This window comes from Vulpes vulpes, unplaced genomic scaffold, assembly GCF_048418805.1.
Source record: "Vulpes vulpes isolate BD-2025 unplaced genomic scaffold, VulVul3 u000000663, whole genome shotgun sequence".
Classification (NCBI taxonomy): Eukaryota; Metazoa; Chordata; class Mammalia; order Carnivora; family Canidae; genus Vulpes; species Vulpes vulpes.
The window spans coordinates 379,357-400,725 of NW_027325794.1; the positions used below are offsets into that span (position 1 = coordinate 379,357).

Sequence of the window (21,369 nt, forward strand, 5' to 3'; positions counted from 1 at the left end):
CCATTTTACCCAACTCTTCATTCTTGTTTTATAGTTATTAAACACCTGAGGGGAAGAATCTAGTAAAACCAAAATATTTAAATAGTCACACAATGGTCATTTTGACAGAGATGTTGCTGGTCATAAACCAGTCATGTGGGGATCCCTGGATGGCTCAGCGGTTTAGTGCCTGCCCTTGGCCTAGGGCGTGGTCCTGGAGTCCCGGGATCGAGTCCTGCGTCGGGCTCCTGGCATGGAGCCTGCTTCTCCCTCTGCCTGTGTCTCCGCCTCTCTCTCTCTTGTCTCTGTCTCTGTCTCTAATGAATAAATAAAATCTTAAAAAATAAATAAATAAACCAGTCATGTGAATTACACCAAGTTATTTTGCAGCTGATTATACAGCTGTAAGTACTTCTTTTAGTGATTGCATCAAGAGTACTAATATATACATCTGGATTGGAAGACTGAGATGCAGTATTGAGGTGGAAGGCTTATTTGAAATCCATCTGCTATGGATTTTAACTTCACCAGGGTGGTAAAATGATCTGAACCACATAATCTACTCTAGTATCTTCTCCTAGTTTCATAGGGAACAGCAGGAGAGATACAAAGTTGCGAGAAATCCAAAGTTGGAAACCTTTTCATGTAGTGTTCCTGAATCTCAAGGAAATCCAGCTTATTAGTTTCAAAAGAATCTTTCAGCCACTACTGCATCTGTGCTTCCATCTGGGTGGGGACCTAACTGAAATGTGATTCCATGTTGGAAACCAGTATACAGAAAAGTCAGTTCCCAGCTTCAGAGGAGATTGGCAGAATACAGTTTGGATCCAGGTTCAGTAAGTACAATTTGCTAGTTTATTTTAGTTTCCAAAGCCATCCAACTTTCATTTGCCCTGGCTCTTGATGTTTTAGAAACTTGGCAATAGAATGATCTTATTAAATAGATCCTCCCCTCATATAAGCATCTTCAGATTGAAAGGCCACATAAATTTTGTTTTTCAATTCTAAACGCATACAAGATTTTTATCTGTCCCATTATGGACCAGACTTACCTTTCGTTTCTCCCTAGCTCTCCTGTATTTTTTTCTGTATTCATTTAGATTTAATTTTTTTAAGGCAAGAACCATGTATAAGGTGACTTATTCATGTTCAAAATCTTAGTACTTAATACAAAATCTGGCATATAGTCATTAATCAATAGCATTATAGTTAATAATACATATTATGAGGAAAACATTTTCTATTAACATAGATTACTTTTCAGGCCTATCATATATGACATATATATGTATATACACATGTATACACATATCTGTGATACATATCTCTCTATATGTTACAGTAATAATTGGTATGTGAAGTTGTACCTGCACATATATATATAATCTCTATCAGATTCCCTAGCCATAATATCAACACAGCAAAGAATACATCTTAATAGAAAGATTTATGATTAGTAAATTAAACAGAGAATGGCAATATGACCCAGCAATTTCACTCCTAGGTATCTGCTCAAAAGAATGAAAACTATTACTCAAACAAAAAATTGTATGTAGATGTTCATAGCAAAATTCACAATAGCCAAAAGGTAGAAAGGATGCAAATATCCACCAACTGAGGAACAGATAAACAGAATGTGACATAATACATACAAAGAATATTATTCAGCCATAGAAATAATGAAGTCCTAGCACATGCTACAACACGGATCAAGCTTGAAAACTTTATAATGAGGGAAAGAAACCAGTCATAAAAGTTACATATTATATGATTCCATTTATATCAAAAATCCACCCTGACACATACATAGAGACAGGAAGAAGATCTGTGGTTGCCAGGGGCTGGGCTGGGCACGAAGTGATGGGAAGATAATAGTTGGTTTCTTTCGGGGTTGATAGAAATGTTTGGAGCTAGATAGAAGTGATGGTTTTCACACATTGTGAATGTAAAGTAAATGCTAAATTTCACATTTGAAAGTGGTTAAAATGGTAAATTGTATGTGTATTTTACCATAACAAAAATATTTGTGCCAGAATTGCTGTTTAATCAAACTACATTTTAAAAATTAAAAATCTTGAATTCATTATTTTTTTCTAGAATTATATAGCAGTTATAGCTCACCTGACTTACTTGACTAAAATCATCTTTTTTTTTAATTTTTATTTATTTATGATAGTCACAGAGAGAGAGAGGCAGAGACACAGGCAGAGGGAGAAGCAGGCTCCATGCACCGGGAGCCCGACGTGGGATTCGATCCTGGGTCTCCAGGATCACTCCCTGGGCCAAAGGCAGGCGCCAAACCCCTGCGCCACCCAGGGTTCCCTTCTTTTTTTTTTTAAGGAAACTTCAGTCTATTGAAATCTCTGTTCTCTATCGATGAAAATATATCAAAATCATTAATTATTTTAGTTCAAATGATTGATTGTTATCCATAGTTCACCTACTCTTTTCTTTTCCATTATAATAACTAATTCAATGCTGTTCCTTTGAGAAAAAGGCAGGTTTTTTTAAATTAAATACTGAAAATCTAAATATTTTTGTGGATACAATTAATTTTTTCAAAGAAAATTATTTTAAAAGTTTTACCTGCCATTGCTTTGTAGTTCATAATCATTAGAATTCATAACATAATCATTACTTTACTGTCTTATGTCACTGGATAGAGATCATCAATATGTAAATTATATATATAATAGATGGAGTTATAAACACTAAAAGTATCGAGTCAATGGAATAATATTACGAAGGAGAGATGATGTTGAAATTATGGTGGTGTAGATGAGCTTCACTGAAAAATATAAACTTTCACATGCATCTAGAAAAATTGATAGGATTTGATAGTTTACCATAGCAGGAGAGAATGATGAACATTCCAGGTGTCCAGGCAAGACAGAAGATGCTTCAGGATTTCAATATCTCCATTGTAAATGATTGAAAATGCCTTGCCACTATTTCCCAGCGTGTAACTGCATCCACTCATACGTGTCCTGTACACTCTGGGATGAGAGATCTTTCTAAAAGACAAATCTATTTGGCCTAATAATTACAATAGCATGCATTTATGCAGTGGTTACTTTGTCCCAGACACTGTTGTGTCTTCACAGTTAAACACTTAATCATCATAACAATTGTGCAAGATTTTTCCTTACCCTGTCAAAATACTTATAAATATTACAAGAAAATCAGATTCTGAATCCTACCATGAGCTGCCTGTATCTTCTGACTCAATGTTCAAACCAAATGACTCAAATACAAGAGAAACAGTAACTTATCCAATTATCTAATAGGTACTTACTGAATGCCACGTCCTCTCACCCCTCCATATGTCTTTGTCTGTGTGATGTCTGTGGACTCAAATGTTCCCTACTACCTTCTTATTTCCTCTGCCTTTTGTATGAATGTACATTCCCTCTCACCTTTGAGCAGTATTCTCTGATGTTTGTTTTTATGCCCAGGTTTTGGCTATTATTTATAAAGCTGTGTTAAATATTCAAATATAGTTCTTTGTGTAAACATATATTTTCATTTTTGTTGGGTAAGTGCCTATAAGAGAAATTGCTGGATCATTAGGAAAGTCAAGTTTAACTTTCTGAGAAACTGCCAAACCACTCTCCAAAGTGCAGTGGCACATTTCATTTCTTACAATCATTTTGTCCCTCATCTTCAACAAAACTTAGTATTATTGGTTTTATTAATTTCAGCCATTCTGCTGAGCATGTAGTGCTATCATATGTGATCTGGTTTGTGTTTTCCTAATGACTAATGATGTTGAGCGTCCTTTCCTGTGTATTTTCCGTTCGTTTATCTTCTATGGTGAAATGTATGATAAAATCAAAACCCCATTTTAATTAAGTTACTTGGTTTCATACTAAGGAGTAGTAAGATTATTTAGATATTCAACTTACATGTCCTTTATCACATATATGTGTTACAAATATTTCACTTGAATTTACAACCCTGAGGTCAGGAGTCCCTCGCTCCACTGACTGAGCCAGCCAGGCTCCGTAGCCTGCTTTACTTTTTTATACTACTTTGGACTCTTATTTTTCCTGAATCTGTGTGTATATACTTTTTAGCAACTTGGGAAAATTCTGGCTATTTGTTATTCAAATATTTTGTTCTTACTCTGTGTCCTTCATTTTCTAGCAATCCAATTACATGAATGTATGCTCTGTTAATATACCAAGTCCTTTGTTTTTAAGCTTGGTAAGAAAAGTCTTGGGAAATTTTTATACTTAATTTAGCTTCAAAACTAAGGCAGTATCCTGAGGACTCTACTTAATGCCCTGTGGATCACTAGATCTTTCCACACTGGCAAGTGGACACATGAGTTATCCTCAGCCCTGTGAGAGCTCCAGGAACTTTTCTACTCCTTTCCTGTAGCTCTTTCCAAGGCTTCTGGTATTTTCTTCTCATGAAATGTACAGAGCAATACTCAGTGACAGAATTGGGAGATTCTTTGAGGTTTTACAGAGTTGTGTGTCTCTGCAACTACCCACTCCGCTCTCTTATTCTGACCTGTCAAATCTAGTTTTCTTGACTGCTCCCAAAATTTGGTCTCTATCTCTGCAACTTGGCAAGATGGCTTGATTCCATTACAGCTAACCCTCCTTTGTTGTTTGGTACAATTGAAGGGCTCATCTTTTTTGTGGTTCACTTATGCCAGGGGTCATAGTCCTATGTTGCTTGTTGTCCAGTATTTGAAAAATGTTACTTATGTTTTGTCTGCTGTCTAATTGTTTAACACAGAAGAGGTTTTTTTGTTTTGTTTTGTTTTGTTTTGTTTTTGTTATTTCCTCCTAACCAAGGTTGAAGTTCTAGTCCAATTCCACATGTTGAGTTTAAGGAATTGATGAAACATATAGCAAGGTGTCAAAACAGGCAAACATGGCCTTAGAAAGGAGCTTATTTTTATATTAAATTTCCCAATTATTTTTTAAGTATAAAATTGAAAGTAGAGAAATAAGTGATTCATTGGGAATTACTATATATTATATTCAAAAAGCAGAAGACTAAAGATGTAATTCTTGGGGAGTCATATGTAAGAGAAGAAAGATTTATAAAAGTAAAGTTATATGTTAAATAAAAGCAGACACAATTTTAAGAAATTTGGAGTTATTCTGAAAATTGATTGGTACTTAAAGGAAGAACCATGTTCTGATGTTTTCCCCTAAAATTTCAGCAAGTTCTAAAAAAAAATAAACATAAAAATAAAATAAAATTTCAGCAAGTTCTTGATTGAAAAATTTTAAAGGGATATTATTTTCCAATGAAATGACAGTTGGTATCAGACATTTGTGCCTGCTGACAAGACAGTGACATGGTATCACAACAAGTGCCTACGATTCAAATGGTGTCTAGACAGGAGGGATCATTTTAAACTTCTTATTTTTCACTGTCATCAAATTCTGTACCATACATTTTCTTTTATGCACAGTGATTAGACATAGATTTTACATAAAAGGAACATAGAGGGGACAATACTGTTGTATACTGTAAATAATTAGAGGAGTCAGTTTATTTAAGTAGATTGTTCAAGTTAAGTAGATGTTCAAGAGTATAGTCTATAGCTCTCTCATGAAGATAAAATCAAAACACTGAACTGTGACTTAATTCTTTGATATATACATGTACACATGCGTGCATATGTAAATGATTGAGATATGATACCAAATTAAATCATCTGTCAATCTAAAATAATTCTAGTAGACTAATTTATTGACTATTCTATTTCACTTCGCTTGATAAATATTGTTAGAGTTGTAAAACTAGAACCTTTAGTTTTATAATTACATTAAAATATATCCTTGACTCTATCTTTGATTGGTAGTTCCCTGGGAGATGAAGGAATTTTGTGATAAAAATATAAGTGAACATCTGAATTTAAAGAAACTTGTGGATTTCTAGAGAATTATAAATTATCCTTAAATTACCAAACTTTAAGTGATCAGAAATCATATAGAGCTAATCATGTCAGCTATTCTGAAAAAGTTGAATAATTTCCTAGTTAAGCCCATTTGGAAATGCACAGAGAAAAAATTTTAAATGCTTTAAATAATTTATTATATCTTTTCGGAAAGAAATTTCTGGGGTAAGTACAGTACATTTCAAAGACATAAGAATCATAAACATGAGTGGGAAATATCAGAAAGGGAGACAGAACATGAGAGACTCCTAACTCTGGGAAACGAACAAGGGGTGGTAGAATGGGAGGTGGGCAAGGGGTGGGGGTGACTGGGTGACGGGCACTGAGCGGGACACTTGATGGGATGAGCACTGGGTGTTATGCTATATGTGGGCAAATTGAACACCAATAAAAAATAAATAAACAAATAAAAAACAAAGACATAAGAATCAAATGATCACGTCTTTACTAATTTATTTTGGCATTAAAACCATGTTCATTGTGCGGAATCAGAAAAGACCCCGAATAGCCAGGGGAATTTTAAAAAAGAAAACCATAGCTGGGGGCATCACAATGCCAGATTTCAGGTTGTACTACAAAGCTGTGGTCATCAAGACAGTGTGGTACTGGCACAAAAATAGACACATAGATCAATGGAACAGAATAGAGAACCCAGAAGTGGACCCTGAAATGTATGGTCATCTAATATTCGATAAAGGAGGAAAGACTATCCATTGGAAGAAAGACAGTCTCTTCAATAAATGGTGTTCAATTTACCAACATACAGAAAAAAATTGGGAAAATTGGGAAAAAAGTTGGGAAAATTGGACATCTACATGCAGAAGAATGAAACTGGACCACTCTCTTTCACCATACACAAAGATAAACTCAAAATGGATGAGAGATCTAAATGTGAGACAAGAGTCCATCAAAATCCTAGAGGAGAACACAGGCAACACCCTTTTTGAACTCGGCCACAGTAACTTCTTGCAAGATACATCAACAAAGGCAAAAGAAACAAAAGCAAAAATGAACTATTGGGACTTCATCAAGATAAGAAGCTTTTGCACAGCAAAGGATACAGTCAAAAAAACTAAAAGACAACCTACAGAATGGGAGAGGATATTTGCAAACGACATATCAGATAAAGGGCTAGTTTCCAAAATCTATAAAGAACTTATTAAACTCAACACCAAAGAAACAAACAATCCAATCATGAAATGGGCAAAAGACATGAAGAGAAATCTCACAGAGCAAGACATGGACATGGCCAACATGCACATGAGAAAATGCTCTGCATCACTTGCCATCAGGGAAATACAAATCAAAACCACAATGAGATACCACCTCACACCAGTGAGAATGGGGAAAATTAACAAGGCAGGAAACAACAAATGTTGGAGAGGATGCGGAGAAAAGGGAACCCTCTTACACTGTTGGTGGGAATGTGAACTGGTGCAGCCACTCTGGAAAACTGTGTGGAGGTTCCTCAAAGAGTTAAAAATAGACCTGCCCTACGACCCAGCAATTGCACTGTTGGGGATTTACCCCAAAGATTCAGATGCAACGAAACGTCGGGACACCTGCACCCCGATGTTTCTATCAGCAATGGCCACAATAGCCAAACTGTGGAAGGAGCCTCGGTGTCCATCGAAAGATGAATGGATAAAGAAGATGTGGTTTATGTATACAATGGAATATTACTCAGCGATTAGAAACGACAAATACCCACCATTTGCTTCAACGTGGATGGAACTGGAGGGTATTATGCTGAGTGAAATAAGTCAATCGGAGAAGGACAAGCAGTGTATGTTCTCATTCATTTGGGGAATATAAATAATAGTGAAAGGGAATATAAAGGAAGGGAGAAGAAATGTTGGGAAATATCAGGAAGGGAGACAGAACATAAAGACTCCTAACTCGGGGAAACGAACTAGGGGTGGTGGAAGGGGGGAGGAGGGCGGGTGTTGGAGGGGAATGGGTGACGGGCACTGAGGTGGACACTTGACGGGATGAGCACTGGGTGTTTTTCTGTATGTTGGTAAATTGAACACCAATAAAAATTAATTTAAAAAAAAACATGTTCAATTATGGATCAACTTTCTATACATATTCCTAAGAACTATCCATCATTCCACAAGTTTAGATTAACTTTTAGTAAAATATATACAAAGAAACTGTAGTTTGTATTTTAAAGTTTTTTCCCCAAACCTATAGTAATTTTATTTATGAAGCAAAAATAAAACATTTATCTTTAAATTAAATAGCGTCATAATACCAACATTTTGGGAAGCACTTTATTCTTAATCTACGTAGGACTGGAATAAACATAAACTGTGACCTACTGTATCTTAACCCCTGAGAAACTCATATCCGCATGTACCCAAATGTATGTATAATTTTCAGAAAAGCATTGTTCAAAATAGTTTGACAGTAGGGAGTAATATCCAAACATTTTTCAACAACAGAATGCATAGAGTGTGGTATTATCATTACAATATTATAATTAAGACCTATAACAATAATTTAACCACAACCACACTCAAGAACATAACTGCATCTTATGATAAATTGTGATAAAGATGTAAGACATAGAAATACATATAATGTGATTTTTGGGGGGGTAGTTAAGAACAGGTAAATCTAAACTTCATTCTTTGGGATGTACACCTGATAGTAAAACAAACAGAATAAGGAAATTATTACTAAGTTATGATAGGGTTCTTGCAGAATGATGGAAAGTGATTGCTTGAGGGTTTCTTGAGTAAGGCAATGTTCTTTTTCTTGGCCTAGATGTTGTTTATAGGATCACATACATTTTAATTGTTTGCTAAACAAATGTTTGTCAAAGCTGTGTTTGATGCACTTGTGTCTAATAACAAAAAAATTTTAAATATAAAATTTCAGAAATGACCGACCTAACAATATTTGGTATATAACAGGTTTTCAAGCTCTTTACAAGTTTCTGTACAAATGACTTTTTCTCTATGTCAGTTTTATCATTTGCTATGTAAATACTAAGTATCCTCTTCATATTTCTAAGCAGATTAATCTATGATTTAATCTTTTTATTTGAACAAACTTTGTTTAACCGGTGCAGCCCTGTCAATTTCCCCATATGTTGCTTTCATATTTCACTATGAACAATTTATCCCTCTCAAGTTAATATGGAAAAACATGGATTTTATTGATGATACATCTTGTGTTTAATTGTGAAGCACCACTGTGACTAATGAGACTTGTGTTCTTGTTATTTACTTGTAATTTATTAAGATCTGTCTTTGGAAAGGGGCAAATAGAACACATTATGTTGTTGATGACAATATTTGATAGTCAATAATCATTACCTGATTAAAATATAAGAATCAGGGATGGGATACTTATATCTTTTGTAAGTAAAAGCAGGAATATAGGCTGCAGAGAGAAAAAGGACAGAAAATCCAGGCCTATGAGATACTTGGAGATGGATGTCTGAGAGATCCAGATACCCAGATTCACAAAAAACAGTGACATATGGATTATGTGCCATATGTAATTTCTGAAAGAATTCCTATCTACTAAGTATCAATCCAAAAAGCAGTAATTGATGAATAGGATTGAAGTTCTTTCAATAGCCTGCTTTAAATATAGATGGTATAAAATCTGTTTCGTGAGAAACAAGATAATCTGATAGAAAACTAGCTATATGATATTAAGTAAATGGTTCTTATTTCTTCATATAAAAAGCACGTTACCGCCATGTAAAGCAAGTGATTCTTAGGTTGAAAACCTCAACATGCCTGGTTCTTGATGTACAGAATCCTTTCTGCATGAAAGAAAGACCTTGGATCTTTTGGGGTTTTTATTTGAGGATTCCAGTGTTCAGTATATTAGGAGAAAGTCTACCAGTGTAGCTGACGCAATAAGTTCACAATCTCATGTAGGCAGCTGCATCTCTGGGATGGCCAGCCCCAGGCTAATTGCCAACCAAGCAAAGAGTTCATTTTTGCCTGCGTTCTTCCAATGAGGATACAACTAGAATGAGTGCTGGTGTTGGGGGAGGCTAAACTCCACATCTACCCATCTTAGGTTCTCCCCGGGGGGACTCATTACCAAGAGGATATCATCAAAAGAAAAAATTTATAAAGGTTTGCAGTGCACATCACACCGAAGAAATCAAAAATAAAGAGGAACTCAAAGCAGCAGCTTAAAACTGTCGGCTTTATAGCGTCTTCAGCAAAGAACAATAATACATTTGTAGAAAAAATGATAGCCTAAAGAAAAGCAGTTTTAGGCTATCAAGGGCGGCAAACTGGAAAGGTAAATATATGGGAAGACATTAACACTAAGATTTGTTTCTGGATTCCTCTTTCCAAAAATATATATACATATATATTTTGGGGTGGCATATCCCAGCTTCCTTCACAAGGCTTTATGCCTCGCTCTAAGGAATCCCTGCTGAGCCAAGCTCTAGTTATTGGTATTTGAGTTAAATTACAGTTATAGGTGGAATGGGTTTATGAGTCATTTCATTAGAATGTTTTCAAAAGATGTGCCCTTAGTCTCTTCTTTGACCAAAAGTGTGTGCAGAAGCCCCATCCTCTAAGGGATTGTACAGAATGTCTGGAGCTCTGTAGAGTTGGTTTTTTCCCCCCTCCTGAGGAAAGCAAGATTACTCTTTAACAGTTAAAAGCGTTGTTCCTATTAGGGATAATGTAACACCACGTCATCCTTCCTATATAGTACAATCATTATGCATACACTATAAAAACAGACTGCATGGTGACTAATTTTCAAATAAACCCATAGACTAAATCACAGCATATATAAATCATTTCTATCTCAACTGCTCACTTAAACCTGAACAAATTTTCTGGAAGCATGTTAATTTTCCTATGATACTCCTTAATATTTCTTGCAGAGCTGGTTTGGTGGTCACATATTCTTGCAGTTTCTGCCTATCTTGGAAGCTCTTTATCTCTCCTTCTATTCTGAATGAGAGCCTTGCTGGATAGAGTTTTCTTGCCTGCATGTTCTTCTCATCTAGGACCCTGAATCAATCCCGCCAGCCCTTTCTGGCCTCCCAGGTCTCTGAGGAGAGGTCTGCTATTAATGTAACAATTCTCCCCATATTCGTTAAGAATCTGCTGCCTCTATCTACTTTACAGATTTTCTCTTTTTCTATAGAATTTGCAAGTTTCACTATTAAGTGTTGAGGTGTTGAACGGTTTTTATTGATTTGGGGGGAGGACCACTCTATCTCCTGGGTCTGAGTGCCTATTCCCCTCCTGAATTAGGGAAGCTCTCAGCTTGGATTTGTTTAAATATGCTTTCTGGCCCTCTGTCCTTCTGGGTGCTCTCTGGAACCCCAATGATACGTAATTCTTCCTTCTGAAGCTGTCATGTATTTCCCTTAACCTTTCCTCGTGGTCCTTTCATTGTTTTTCTCTGTTTTCCTCAGCTTCCTTCCTTGCCATCAAGGAGTCTTCTGTGTTGCTCATTCTTTCTTCCAGCACCTTATGCCTTGCCATTAGGACCCCCAATTTGGATTGCACCTCATTTAATTGATTTTTAACTTCAGCCTGATGAGATCTTAATTCTGCAGTTGTGAAGCCTCCACCCGCCCCGGGGGGAGGCAGGACCTCGGCCGTGTCCCCCGGGCCCTGGGCTCCGGGGCCTGTGCTGCCTGCACCGCGCTCCCGGGGCCATGGCGGGCGCCCGAAGGCAGCAGGTGCAGCGCCCCGCCCGCCCGGAGCCCCCGCCTGCCCCCCTGCTTCTCCCCGAGGCCCCGCCGCCTGCGGCTCCAGCGCTGTCCCGAGCTGGGCCCGCGGGCCTGGGGCGCTCTGCCCCGGCCGTGCCTCGTCTGCTAGTGACCCCAGGAACCTGGGGACTCCGCCGCCCCTCCTGGGGTTCAGCCCGACACCCCTCCTCTCCGGGGCTGGGCTCTAGGGGCGCCCAGGCTTTCCCGCCAGGCTGGAGCCATCTCCTCTGGCCTGCAGCTCCCCACCCCCCCACCTGCCCCAGGCTTCTTCCTTCCTTTCCCTTTCCCTTTCCTTTTCCCTTTCCCTTTCCCTTTCCCTTTCCCTTTCCCTTTCCTTTTCCCTTTCCCTTTCCCTTTCCTTTTCCCCCTTTCCTCCTTTCCCCTTTTCCCCCTTTCTCCTTTTCCCCCTTTCCCCCTTTCCCCCTTTCCCCTTTTCCCCCTTTCCCCCTTTCTCCCTTTTCCCCTTTCCCTTTCTCCCTTTCCCTTTCCCCCTTCCTGTCTTGTCTTGTTAGAAGCCAAAACTTTTCTCTCTGTAGAGTTCCGGCTGTTCTCTCTTTAAATCTCAGGTCACATTCGTAGGTGTTCAGGATGGTTTGGAAGTTCTGTCGGGAAGTTGGGGACCTGGTGAGGTGAGGACCCTACTCCTCCATCTTCATAAATCCCCTCTTTCAGGGTATTTGAAAGACTGCTTTGTCTTGTCCTCCAAATGGTGCCTCGTAAAGTCTGTACGCATATTTCAATGTAATTAAAAAATAGAGCCTTTTCCAGTAGCTGTTAAAAAGAACATCTCAGTTATTTTGTATCAAAGGCAATTTCATGCACTTTTTTTTTTTATAAACTGCTTATTCAGTCAGCATTTTCCAGTGCTCCTGAGAGGGCAGTGAGGTGCCAAGTGATTGGCCTATAAAGCTGCTGGCTAAGGACAAAGTTTCTGCTTGCACTCCGGACAAGTGTCTGGCGCAAAAGCAGATTCCATGGGGATGGATGTGGGGCTGGCCAGGCCGGCCACTGATGTGGGGTGGGCTCTTGTTCAGAGGGGTTTCCAGGTCCCATTCCCCCTTTCTGGTGACCAATGACTGAAATACCCTTTGGATTGTTGGACAGTCCTAACTTTCCTAACTCCAGCGACCTCAACTTAGTTTTACTTAATAGCTGGTGTTTAATATTGTCCTTTGTGGTTTTATGTTTCCTCCCTTTTTTTATTGTATAAGACTCATGGCTTTCACATCCGTTTCCATGTAGAGGAACTCCAGCTGGCGACTAGACTGCGGGCAACCTCACTGAAGGAGAGAAAGCATTTTGGGGGCATTTTTCGAGACCATGTGGTGGATACCCGACAGTACTTGGAACATGTTAGAGAGTCCACGACAGGTATGCTGGCCATTAACGACCCAGCCTGAGGGAATTGTTCACGTGAAACCTGTGCATGTTTGTGTTTAAGAGTGTGTGTAAAACTTCATCCCATCACTGTGAGTGGAGGTAACCTCCCAATCTGCTTACGTTGTTGTAATGGCACCTGATTTTGCAGAAACAGAGACTATTAGAGAGTCCTAGATGGACTCTCCATTTTTCTCTTCCTTTTATAGCCACTAAGACAGAATGACCCAGCTCTTTGAATGCACTGAGACTTTAGATAAAAGAAACCTAAGCATAATTACAACATTTACATTATTCTGGCTCCCCACCCACTCCCCCTGTTGGAAGCCTTGTGTTAGAGATCTTTCTTCTGATCTCTTGTTAAATATTTTAATCTTCTATTTTAACTCTCTAAATGTCTGCTTGAGTGAGGACTCCTCTAAATGGATGATACATACTCTGGACATCAGCTGTATGTAAATGTTTATGTGTTTGGTGGTTAATATCCTTGTTTGGCCTAACTTTGGCTTTCAGTATTGGGATGTCCACATTATTTAGGTACAGTCAGTCTGCTTGTTTCATTATTGACACGTGAATTCATTTTTGCAGGCACGCTGGGTAGACCTGTAAAGCTATTCACAAACCATTTCCGAGTGACGTCCCGCCCCCAGCAGGTCACATATAAGTACAACATTGACTACATGCCAGACATCGAGGATGGAAAAGTTCGTTCAGAATTGCTTTTGCAGCATAAAGCATTTATTGGAGAGTGCCATATATTTGATGGGAGCTCTTTATTATTACCTCACAAGCTACTGTTGCCGGTTAAGTACTGTTATTGGATGTTTTCTTTTTAAATTTTATTTACTTGATAGAGCAAGAGAGAATGAGCAAGAGGGCGGAGGAACAGGGAGAAGCAGTCTCCCCACTGAGCAGGGAGCACAACTCGGGGCTCAATCCCAGGACCTGGGATCACTACCTGAGCCAAAGGCAGATGCTTAACAAATTGAACCACCCAGTCACCCTAGACATTTTCTTGACCTTTGTTCTCTTCCTCTCACATCTTCACTGTTTTAAATCAAATACCATTTTTGTACAACGATTTGAGGAGACCTGAAGATCTCTTGCCCATGGGATTTGTAACACCCACGTGCCATGTGTGCTTATCACTGATGTTCCCTCCTGCCTCATGTCAGTGCTTTTTTTTATGTCAGTGCTTAAAATGAATCTGAGAGCAAAATATATACATGTTTTTACATTTTCAAAGGCAAATATGGGTCAAGTGCTGATGAAGTATTGAATAGTTTTTATCTTTCAGCAAAAACATTAGAAGGACTTAATATTTTTTCAATAAACATCTATTTACCAAATGGATAATCTACAGGAGCTCATTTAAGTTAAAAAAAAGTAGTTGTAAATGTTTAATTCTGACTCCTCACTTTAGCCTTATAAGTCTTGTATTGTCCCTGCATGTGTCACACTGGTGTGTTTTATACCCAGGTGACCTATTGATTTGTGGTTCAATAATGAGCTTATTGTCTTCGGAAGGACTGCTAGACCCTCTTGTTTTTTCTTTATCTCAGAAAACGGAATTGGTCAGCCTACTGAAAAACCAGGTTGTGAAGCTGACCATTGAATTCATCAGCGAACTCTCACCCAACTCACCAGACTGCTTACGCTATTACAACATTCTCTTTAGAAGGTGTGTTTATAAGCTTTAGTTTCCTTGAGATATGACTGTGTTCATGTGTCAGTGGCATTGAACATAGACATTTGCTCCTAGAATTTCATGTTCTTGACACCTCCTCATCCTGAGAGGGCAACGGATCTTGGGGATGAAATGGGACTTGACCCTCACCTAGACATGCTTAAGTTCTGTGGCCTATCCTCAGTATTCTCCCTGCCTACCCCCATATCCTGTGCCTGGACCTGCCTGGAAGGAGGAGCATACATCGAGTATGCATGCCTATGCATATTTCTCCCTAGAGCAAATGCACTGGTTTTTTATTTTGTAGTAACAGTGGTGGACAAATATCCCAAATTGGAGGCACGTCATCTGCAAAAGATGTTTTGGTTCATTTCTGGGAATGGAGGATATCCTAATGGTCTTTCCATGACAGTTTGTTGTATATAAGGGAAAGGAGGGGAAAACAGAGGATAAATGGACCTTAATATCTACCTCACAATATAATTTACTTGTACCAGGTACATCTGTTTATTATGTGTAATACAAAGTTGCTGGCAGATTTTTCCCCCTAATGTATCCTCATGTGTATTACCAAATGCTTAATATTCATACTATTTCAACAAAACTTATTCTTCAATTTTTAGAATTTTGAAGCAGATGAATTTGAAGCAAGTTGGTCGCAACTATTATAACAAGCAAGAGGCCACTGAGTTCTTCGATCACAAGTTGGTATAAAATAGTTTCATGTAATGTTTGTAATGTATACATCTAAATCCCATAGATTCTCACATGCATACATATGTAGGTATATATGTGTAAGCCTGTGGTTGATGATAAAATGGTTTAACAAAAATTAGGTATAACTAGCACAGCAGGTAAATCTCTATTGGAAAGGTCCTTCAAAAGACCATTTCTTATTAAAAATAAGAGATGAAACGGCTTGACTCTCAAGTGCCTTTTTAGGGCCCTGTGACACTTGCTCTATACTCAGAGCTTGGAGTTTGATAATCCCATCTAACGTGTTCTATTTGCAGGCTGGTCATCTGGCCTGGATACGTTACTTCTATTTTTGAGTATGAAACCAGCATTACCCTCTGTGCTGATGTGAACCATAAACTGCTCCGAATGCAAACAGCTTATGATTTAATAACAGGTCTTCGTGATCCACAAACCAGAAAGGAAGATGTTGAGCAAGTTTCTAAAGAATTAATCGGGTCAATTGTTTTTACACTGTAAGTCTGCTTAAAAAAAAAAAAAAAACAACAAACCTATCCCATTACTTTGATCACCACCCCCACCCCGAGAAGATGTTCCCATAGTTCTCAAACCACTCAGTAGTTAAAGTTCAGAAGCTGACCTGGCATGGCAATGGCCAAGTCAGTCCATGCTTTTCTCATCTAGGTCTATTGCATGAGAGAGGGATACGTGTCATTTGTAGACTTCGCTGTTCTTAATTCCTAATGCTGATCCAGTCATCTTGTGGAACCCTGTCCTGCACATAACAGAATATATTCCTTCCAAATTTCTTTTGCTTTGTGTCTAACTAGTTAAAAAAAAATCAGGGCTTAATTAGATAGAACCTATGGGCAAATTTCCACTTGAAGTTAGTTTTTTGCTCTCCCTTTAAACCAGACACTTTGAGTGTGGATTGAAAGTTGTTTAGCAACATCATCTTAAGAGTAAAGTTGAGGACTTTTGCTCCCTAATTTCAAAACATATAAAGCTAGTAATCAAGACAGTGGCAAAAGGACAGATGAAAAGATTGATGGAATAGAATTGAGTCCCAAAGTCAGTTTATAGTCAGTTTCTTTTTTTCAACAAGAGTGTCAAGACAGTTTAGAGAAGGAATACTCTTTCAGCAAATATTGCTGTGACCACTGGGTATCCACCTGGCCCTTCCTGACACAATATACAAAATTAACTCCAATTTCACTCCAAGATAAACTCAAAATAGACCTCAATGTAAGTGTTAAAAGTTTAAAAGTCTTTGAAGAAACTATAGGAGTAAATCTTCTTTAGGTGAGCAAAACCCTTATAGGACACCAACAGAGAAGGGATGACAAAAGAAAAGTATAAATTGTACTTCATCAAATTAAACACGTTTGTTCTTCAAAGTCAAAAGTGAAAAACAATGGATAGAAAGGTGATTTGCAATTGTTTTCTCTCAATCTCATAACTTGCATCTATTTAAGTAAAGAACAGGTACAAGTCAAAAGATAACTTTTAAAAAATGGGTAAAGGATCTGAATCAACATTTCTCTGAACAAAATATAAAAATGATCCATAATCACATGAAAATATACTCAATGTTATTAGCCATGAGGGAAATGCAGAGTAAAACCACAGTGAAATAGCACTTCGTACCCACTAGGATGGCTAAAATTAAGAAAGCAGATACTAGGGATCCCTGGGTGGCGCAGAGGTTTGGCGCCTGCCTTTGGCCCAGGGCGCGATCCTGGAGACCCGGGATCGAATCCCACGTCGGGCTCCCGCTGCATGGAGCCTGTTTCTCCCTCTGCCTATGTCTCTGCCTCTCTCTCTCTGTGTGACTATCATAAATAATAAATAAAAAATTTAAAAAAAAAAAAAAAAAAAAAGCAGATACTAAATGTTGGCAAGGATGTGAAAAATCTGAACCAACCCTCAAACGTTGCTGGTATAAATGTGAAATGGTATGATCTCCTTGGAAAACAGTATGGCACTTCCTCAACATGCTAAATATAGTGTGGCCATGTGATCCAGCAGTTCTATTCCTGGTTATGTACCCAAGAAAAATGAAAACTTATGGCCAATGTACCAATTTTGTAGACCTGACAGCATTATTCATAATAGCTTAAGAGTGTAAACAACTTGAATGTTCATCCGCTGAAACATATATCCCATTATAGATATGCTATGTTTTTATTTGGCAATAAGTAGGAATTAAGTACAAGTATATGCTATAGCAGGAATGAATCTCGAAAGACATTATGCTGAGTGGGAGAAGGCAGTCAGGAAGGGTCACATATCGTATGACTCAATTCCTATGCAACAGGTCAGGTAGGCAAACGTATAGGATGGACTTTAAACTAGCAGTTATCTAAGGACTGGGGAAGTTGAGTGGACATGAGGAGTGACTGCTCGTGGTTGTGGTGTTTGGGTTGTGTTGAAGAGTGTACAACTCGGTGAATATATTGAATATAATAAAGCTGATATATCCTGCAATTACCTGTAGGATTTAAAGCCTATTAATTCTTGCCTGATCCCATGCTATGAATACATTAGGAATAATACCATATATTGTGAATATTCCACAGGTATAACAACAAAACCTATAGGGTGGATGCTATTAATGGGGAGGATAATCCCAGAACCAAATTTAAGAAATCAGGTGGTGCTGAAATCACCTTTGTAGACTACTACAGGGAGGTATGCAATCTTTTATTTCAGTATGTCTAAATATTTTTTCTTATTTAATCAAATATGTCTCCTATGTATAACTGATAGTCACATGTTAGATCATAAGTCAAAATCTATATATTACAGGGTTTCTCTTGGAGGGTATTATAACTTACATGAATTTGTCCATGTATTTGGGTACCTTGTATATATGTTACATAATTAGAATGGCTCCAATAAGACCTCTTTAATGAGTCTTGGACATGGCTATGATAGTTTTAAACATGTTGATGGATTGGTGGGTTGAAAATAAAATATGGCAAAATTTCAGATATGAGGACTTCACCTATGTAGAAGTTTCAGCTCTCTAGGACTTGGTTCAAAATGAAAAAGTGAAAAATTACTATCAGAAATTATGTCACTTGTGTGCTAAATCTCATAACTCATGGATTCCTCAATCTTTTTTTTTTATTTTTTTATTTTTATTTTTTTTTTAATTTATTTATGATAGTCAGAGAGAGAGAGAGAGGCAGAGACATAGGCAGAGGGAGAAGCAGGCTCCATGCACCGGGAGCCCGATGTGGGATTCGATCCCGGGTCTCCAGGATCGCGCCCTGGGCCAAAGGCAGGCGCCAAACCGCTGCGCCACCCAGGGATCCCGGATTCCTCAATCTTTATTCACAAAGAAACAAGTAAACTTCATGAACAAAGATGCACTAGGTGGTGAGGTTGGTTCTCTAGCTTTGGCAGTTAAGAGAGAATTCAAGGAGTTAGAGATATTTATAGCAAACGGAAAGAACTTAGAAAAGCATAAGCTGGGTTTTTTTTTTCTCTAAATTTTATTAGGAATCCAAAACCTAGCTACTTGGAAGCACTGAGAGTACACAGCCATTCAAGGGTATGGTGCTATTATGGCATCATCCCCACTTGTGCTCCACGCTTAGTACTTACTTGTTTAACCTGAAAGCATGTAATGAGTGCTCATTATACAACTTGGGTATACATTGGTAAGACTACTGAGTTCTCTGTTCTTAAGGAACTTGCATCCTTGTAGCAGGAAGAGAGATGGCAGACAAGAAGAAAGCATGTATTGGGGGAAATCTATGCAGATAATCAAGAGGTGTTATGGAGAATGTCTGGTGGCTTAGACTGCTGGTCATAGAAAGCTCTGAGTAGCTGGCATGTGACTGTCAGAAAGGAGCAAGCTGTGTGCAGATTGGTGAGAAGAATTGTCTCTTACACCACTTTCAGGATGGGCATGATGTATCCAGATCCCAAACAAGGCTAGAGTGTCCTGTCAAGAAATAAACCCAGTTGTGGGTGGGACGTGTACAGGGTTGCAGGATATGACGTCAGAGGAGGACGTGGGAGCCACACTGTATAAAGTTCTATCCACCTACACACATTGGATTTTACCGTTAAGTGAGACTATACAGATAGATGAAATGGGGCACTTTATTTTACAGATGTGGGTCTAATGTACAGGGAATGTATGGGTACAGGGAATATGCGGGTAAAAAGGGAGGCAGGGACACCAGTAGGGAGGTGCTTAAGTCCATTTAGATCAGTGATAATGGTAACCTGGATTAGAAAGGGAATGGATGGGGCAGACAAGAGGACTTTTGATGGCTCAAATGTAGTGAGTAATGGTAAGAGGAGTCTCTGGCTTTATCTGAGGAAGTGAGTGGAGGCTGGCATCACTTATTGCAATGGGAGATTCTGTGTGAGGAGCTGGCTTGGGGATTGTTGGGTTGACATAGCCTATGATGGAGTTGCAGACAGGGATATCAGGCTGATATTTGCTTGCTCATTCTCCAGATTTTACTTCAAAAGTCATTGGTTTAGGTGACCTTTGAAATGACTTGAGTAGTCTTGGGATGTCCTGGTGGGAACTCAGTATAATAACAGATGGCAATCTAGTTGTGTTGTCATGAGATCTAGAAAAATCCTGAAATCCATAGATGAGCCCTTAAAAGGAAAGCACAATCCTGGCTTGCAGAAAAGCTTTCATAGTAATGCAAAGTGGGACAAGGAAATTCCTGTGGAGATGCAGAAGTTGGTGTTGTAGGAGATCCGTCTGGGATATCACAGGACAGCCATGAGAATTAATAGTGTGTTTCTCAAAGTTCTCGACAGAACAGCTTGTACAAAGGCTGTGCTAGTCTCAGTGGTGGGAGTGGTGATTGAGGCCCTAAAATGATGCCATGATTCCGCACACATGTATATACATATACTTGCACAAGCTCCTGCCTTAAGACTCTAGAAGCAGGGGAACGGAGGTGAATCCCAGCTGCCTTTCAAATAACTACAGAGAATTAAAAGTAGTAGTTCAGCTCCAGAGGTAAAGCACCATGAACACTGGATTTGAAGTCTTCTTGTCTCTGGAACTCCTTTGACATTCTCAAGATACTTAACCAATCCCACCAGAATTCATGTGGCTAACTGGTGACTGATGAGGATCTCACTGGTCAGCATGGAAGGATCTATGACAGACCATCACTTTATGTGGGAGAGGAAAGGCACTTTATTGTACAGGAATTGCAGCCTAGGGATAGGAGCTTCTGGATAGATGTCTTGGCAAATGCCTTTTCCTGGCGGAAAAGTTTCGATGATGCAGGAGGCATGTTTGGAATAGCTGTAGTATTGCAGCTGCAAGGAGTGACCAGGTTTGTCGTCCCCCATTAATGTGGGAATCCTCTTCAAAGTTCTTAATTACATCCTTAATTTTTTAAGGCAGTACTATAGTGAGAAATATGTAATTCAAGGCTTGGTCCTGCATTTACCTATAGCAAGTCAAAGAAGGCTGGTACAGTGACCCCAACACAATGTTTATGAGAGTCTTGTTCTCCTGGGCCATGTGTGCTTACAAGGAAAAAAGAGGTCATCCCTGGGACATCTAAATTAAGAGACTATTAAGAGTATCTTTAACGTGTTCTTAAACTTGGGGAAATAGTCTTCCTAGCACACCCCTGGGCCTCTGTTGGTGATCCAGACTTTTTTGTACCTATTTAGGTGACTTGACTAGGCTTTGCTGACAGTCACACCAGTGTTCTTTCTCACCTCTTTTGAGCAGCAGTATAATACAGAGGTTACTGACCTAACTCAGCCACTGTTGATCAGCAAAGGCAAATGGAAAAAGAGCCAACAGGACACACCCCATAAGCCTATAATGCTGGTTCCTGAGCTATGCTACCTGACAGGTACTTCAGATTTATGCAGTCCTCATAGAAGACCACCCCTTTCAAGCCCCAGATGTTATGATATAGAAGTACAGGCTTCTCACAGTACTCCATAATGACCCAGAGCTGTGTTCTCTCCATTGGC

General features: G+C 38.8%; 1 protein-coding gene across 1 annotated transcript in view; it reads left to right on the top strand.

Annotated features, from left to right (window-relative positions):
* Window positions 1-21,369, top strand: part of LOC140597410 (piwi-like protein 1) — a 130,872-nt gene that overhangs the window by 93,145 nt on the left and 16,358 nt on the right. Inside the window, exons 4-10 of the mRNA XM_072745669.1 lie at window positions 12,867-12,995; window positions 13,590-13,804; window positions 14,564-14,682; window positions 15,312-15,392; window positions 15,702-15,899; window positions 17,964-18,075; window positions 21,119-21,245. Coding sequence (XP_072601770.1) covers window positions 12,867-12,995; window positions 13,590-13,804; window positions 14,564-14,682; window positions 15,312-15,392; window positions 15,702-15,899; window positions 17,964-18,075; window positions 21,119-21,245 — 981 coding nt within the window. The remainder of the gene's footprint in view (window positions 1-12,866; window positions 12,996-13,589; window positions 13,805-14,563; window positions 14,683-15,311; window positions 15,393-15,701; window positions 15,900-17,963; window positions 18,076-21,118; window positions 21,246-21,369) is intronic.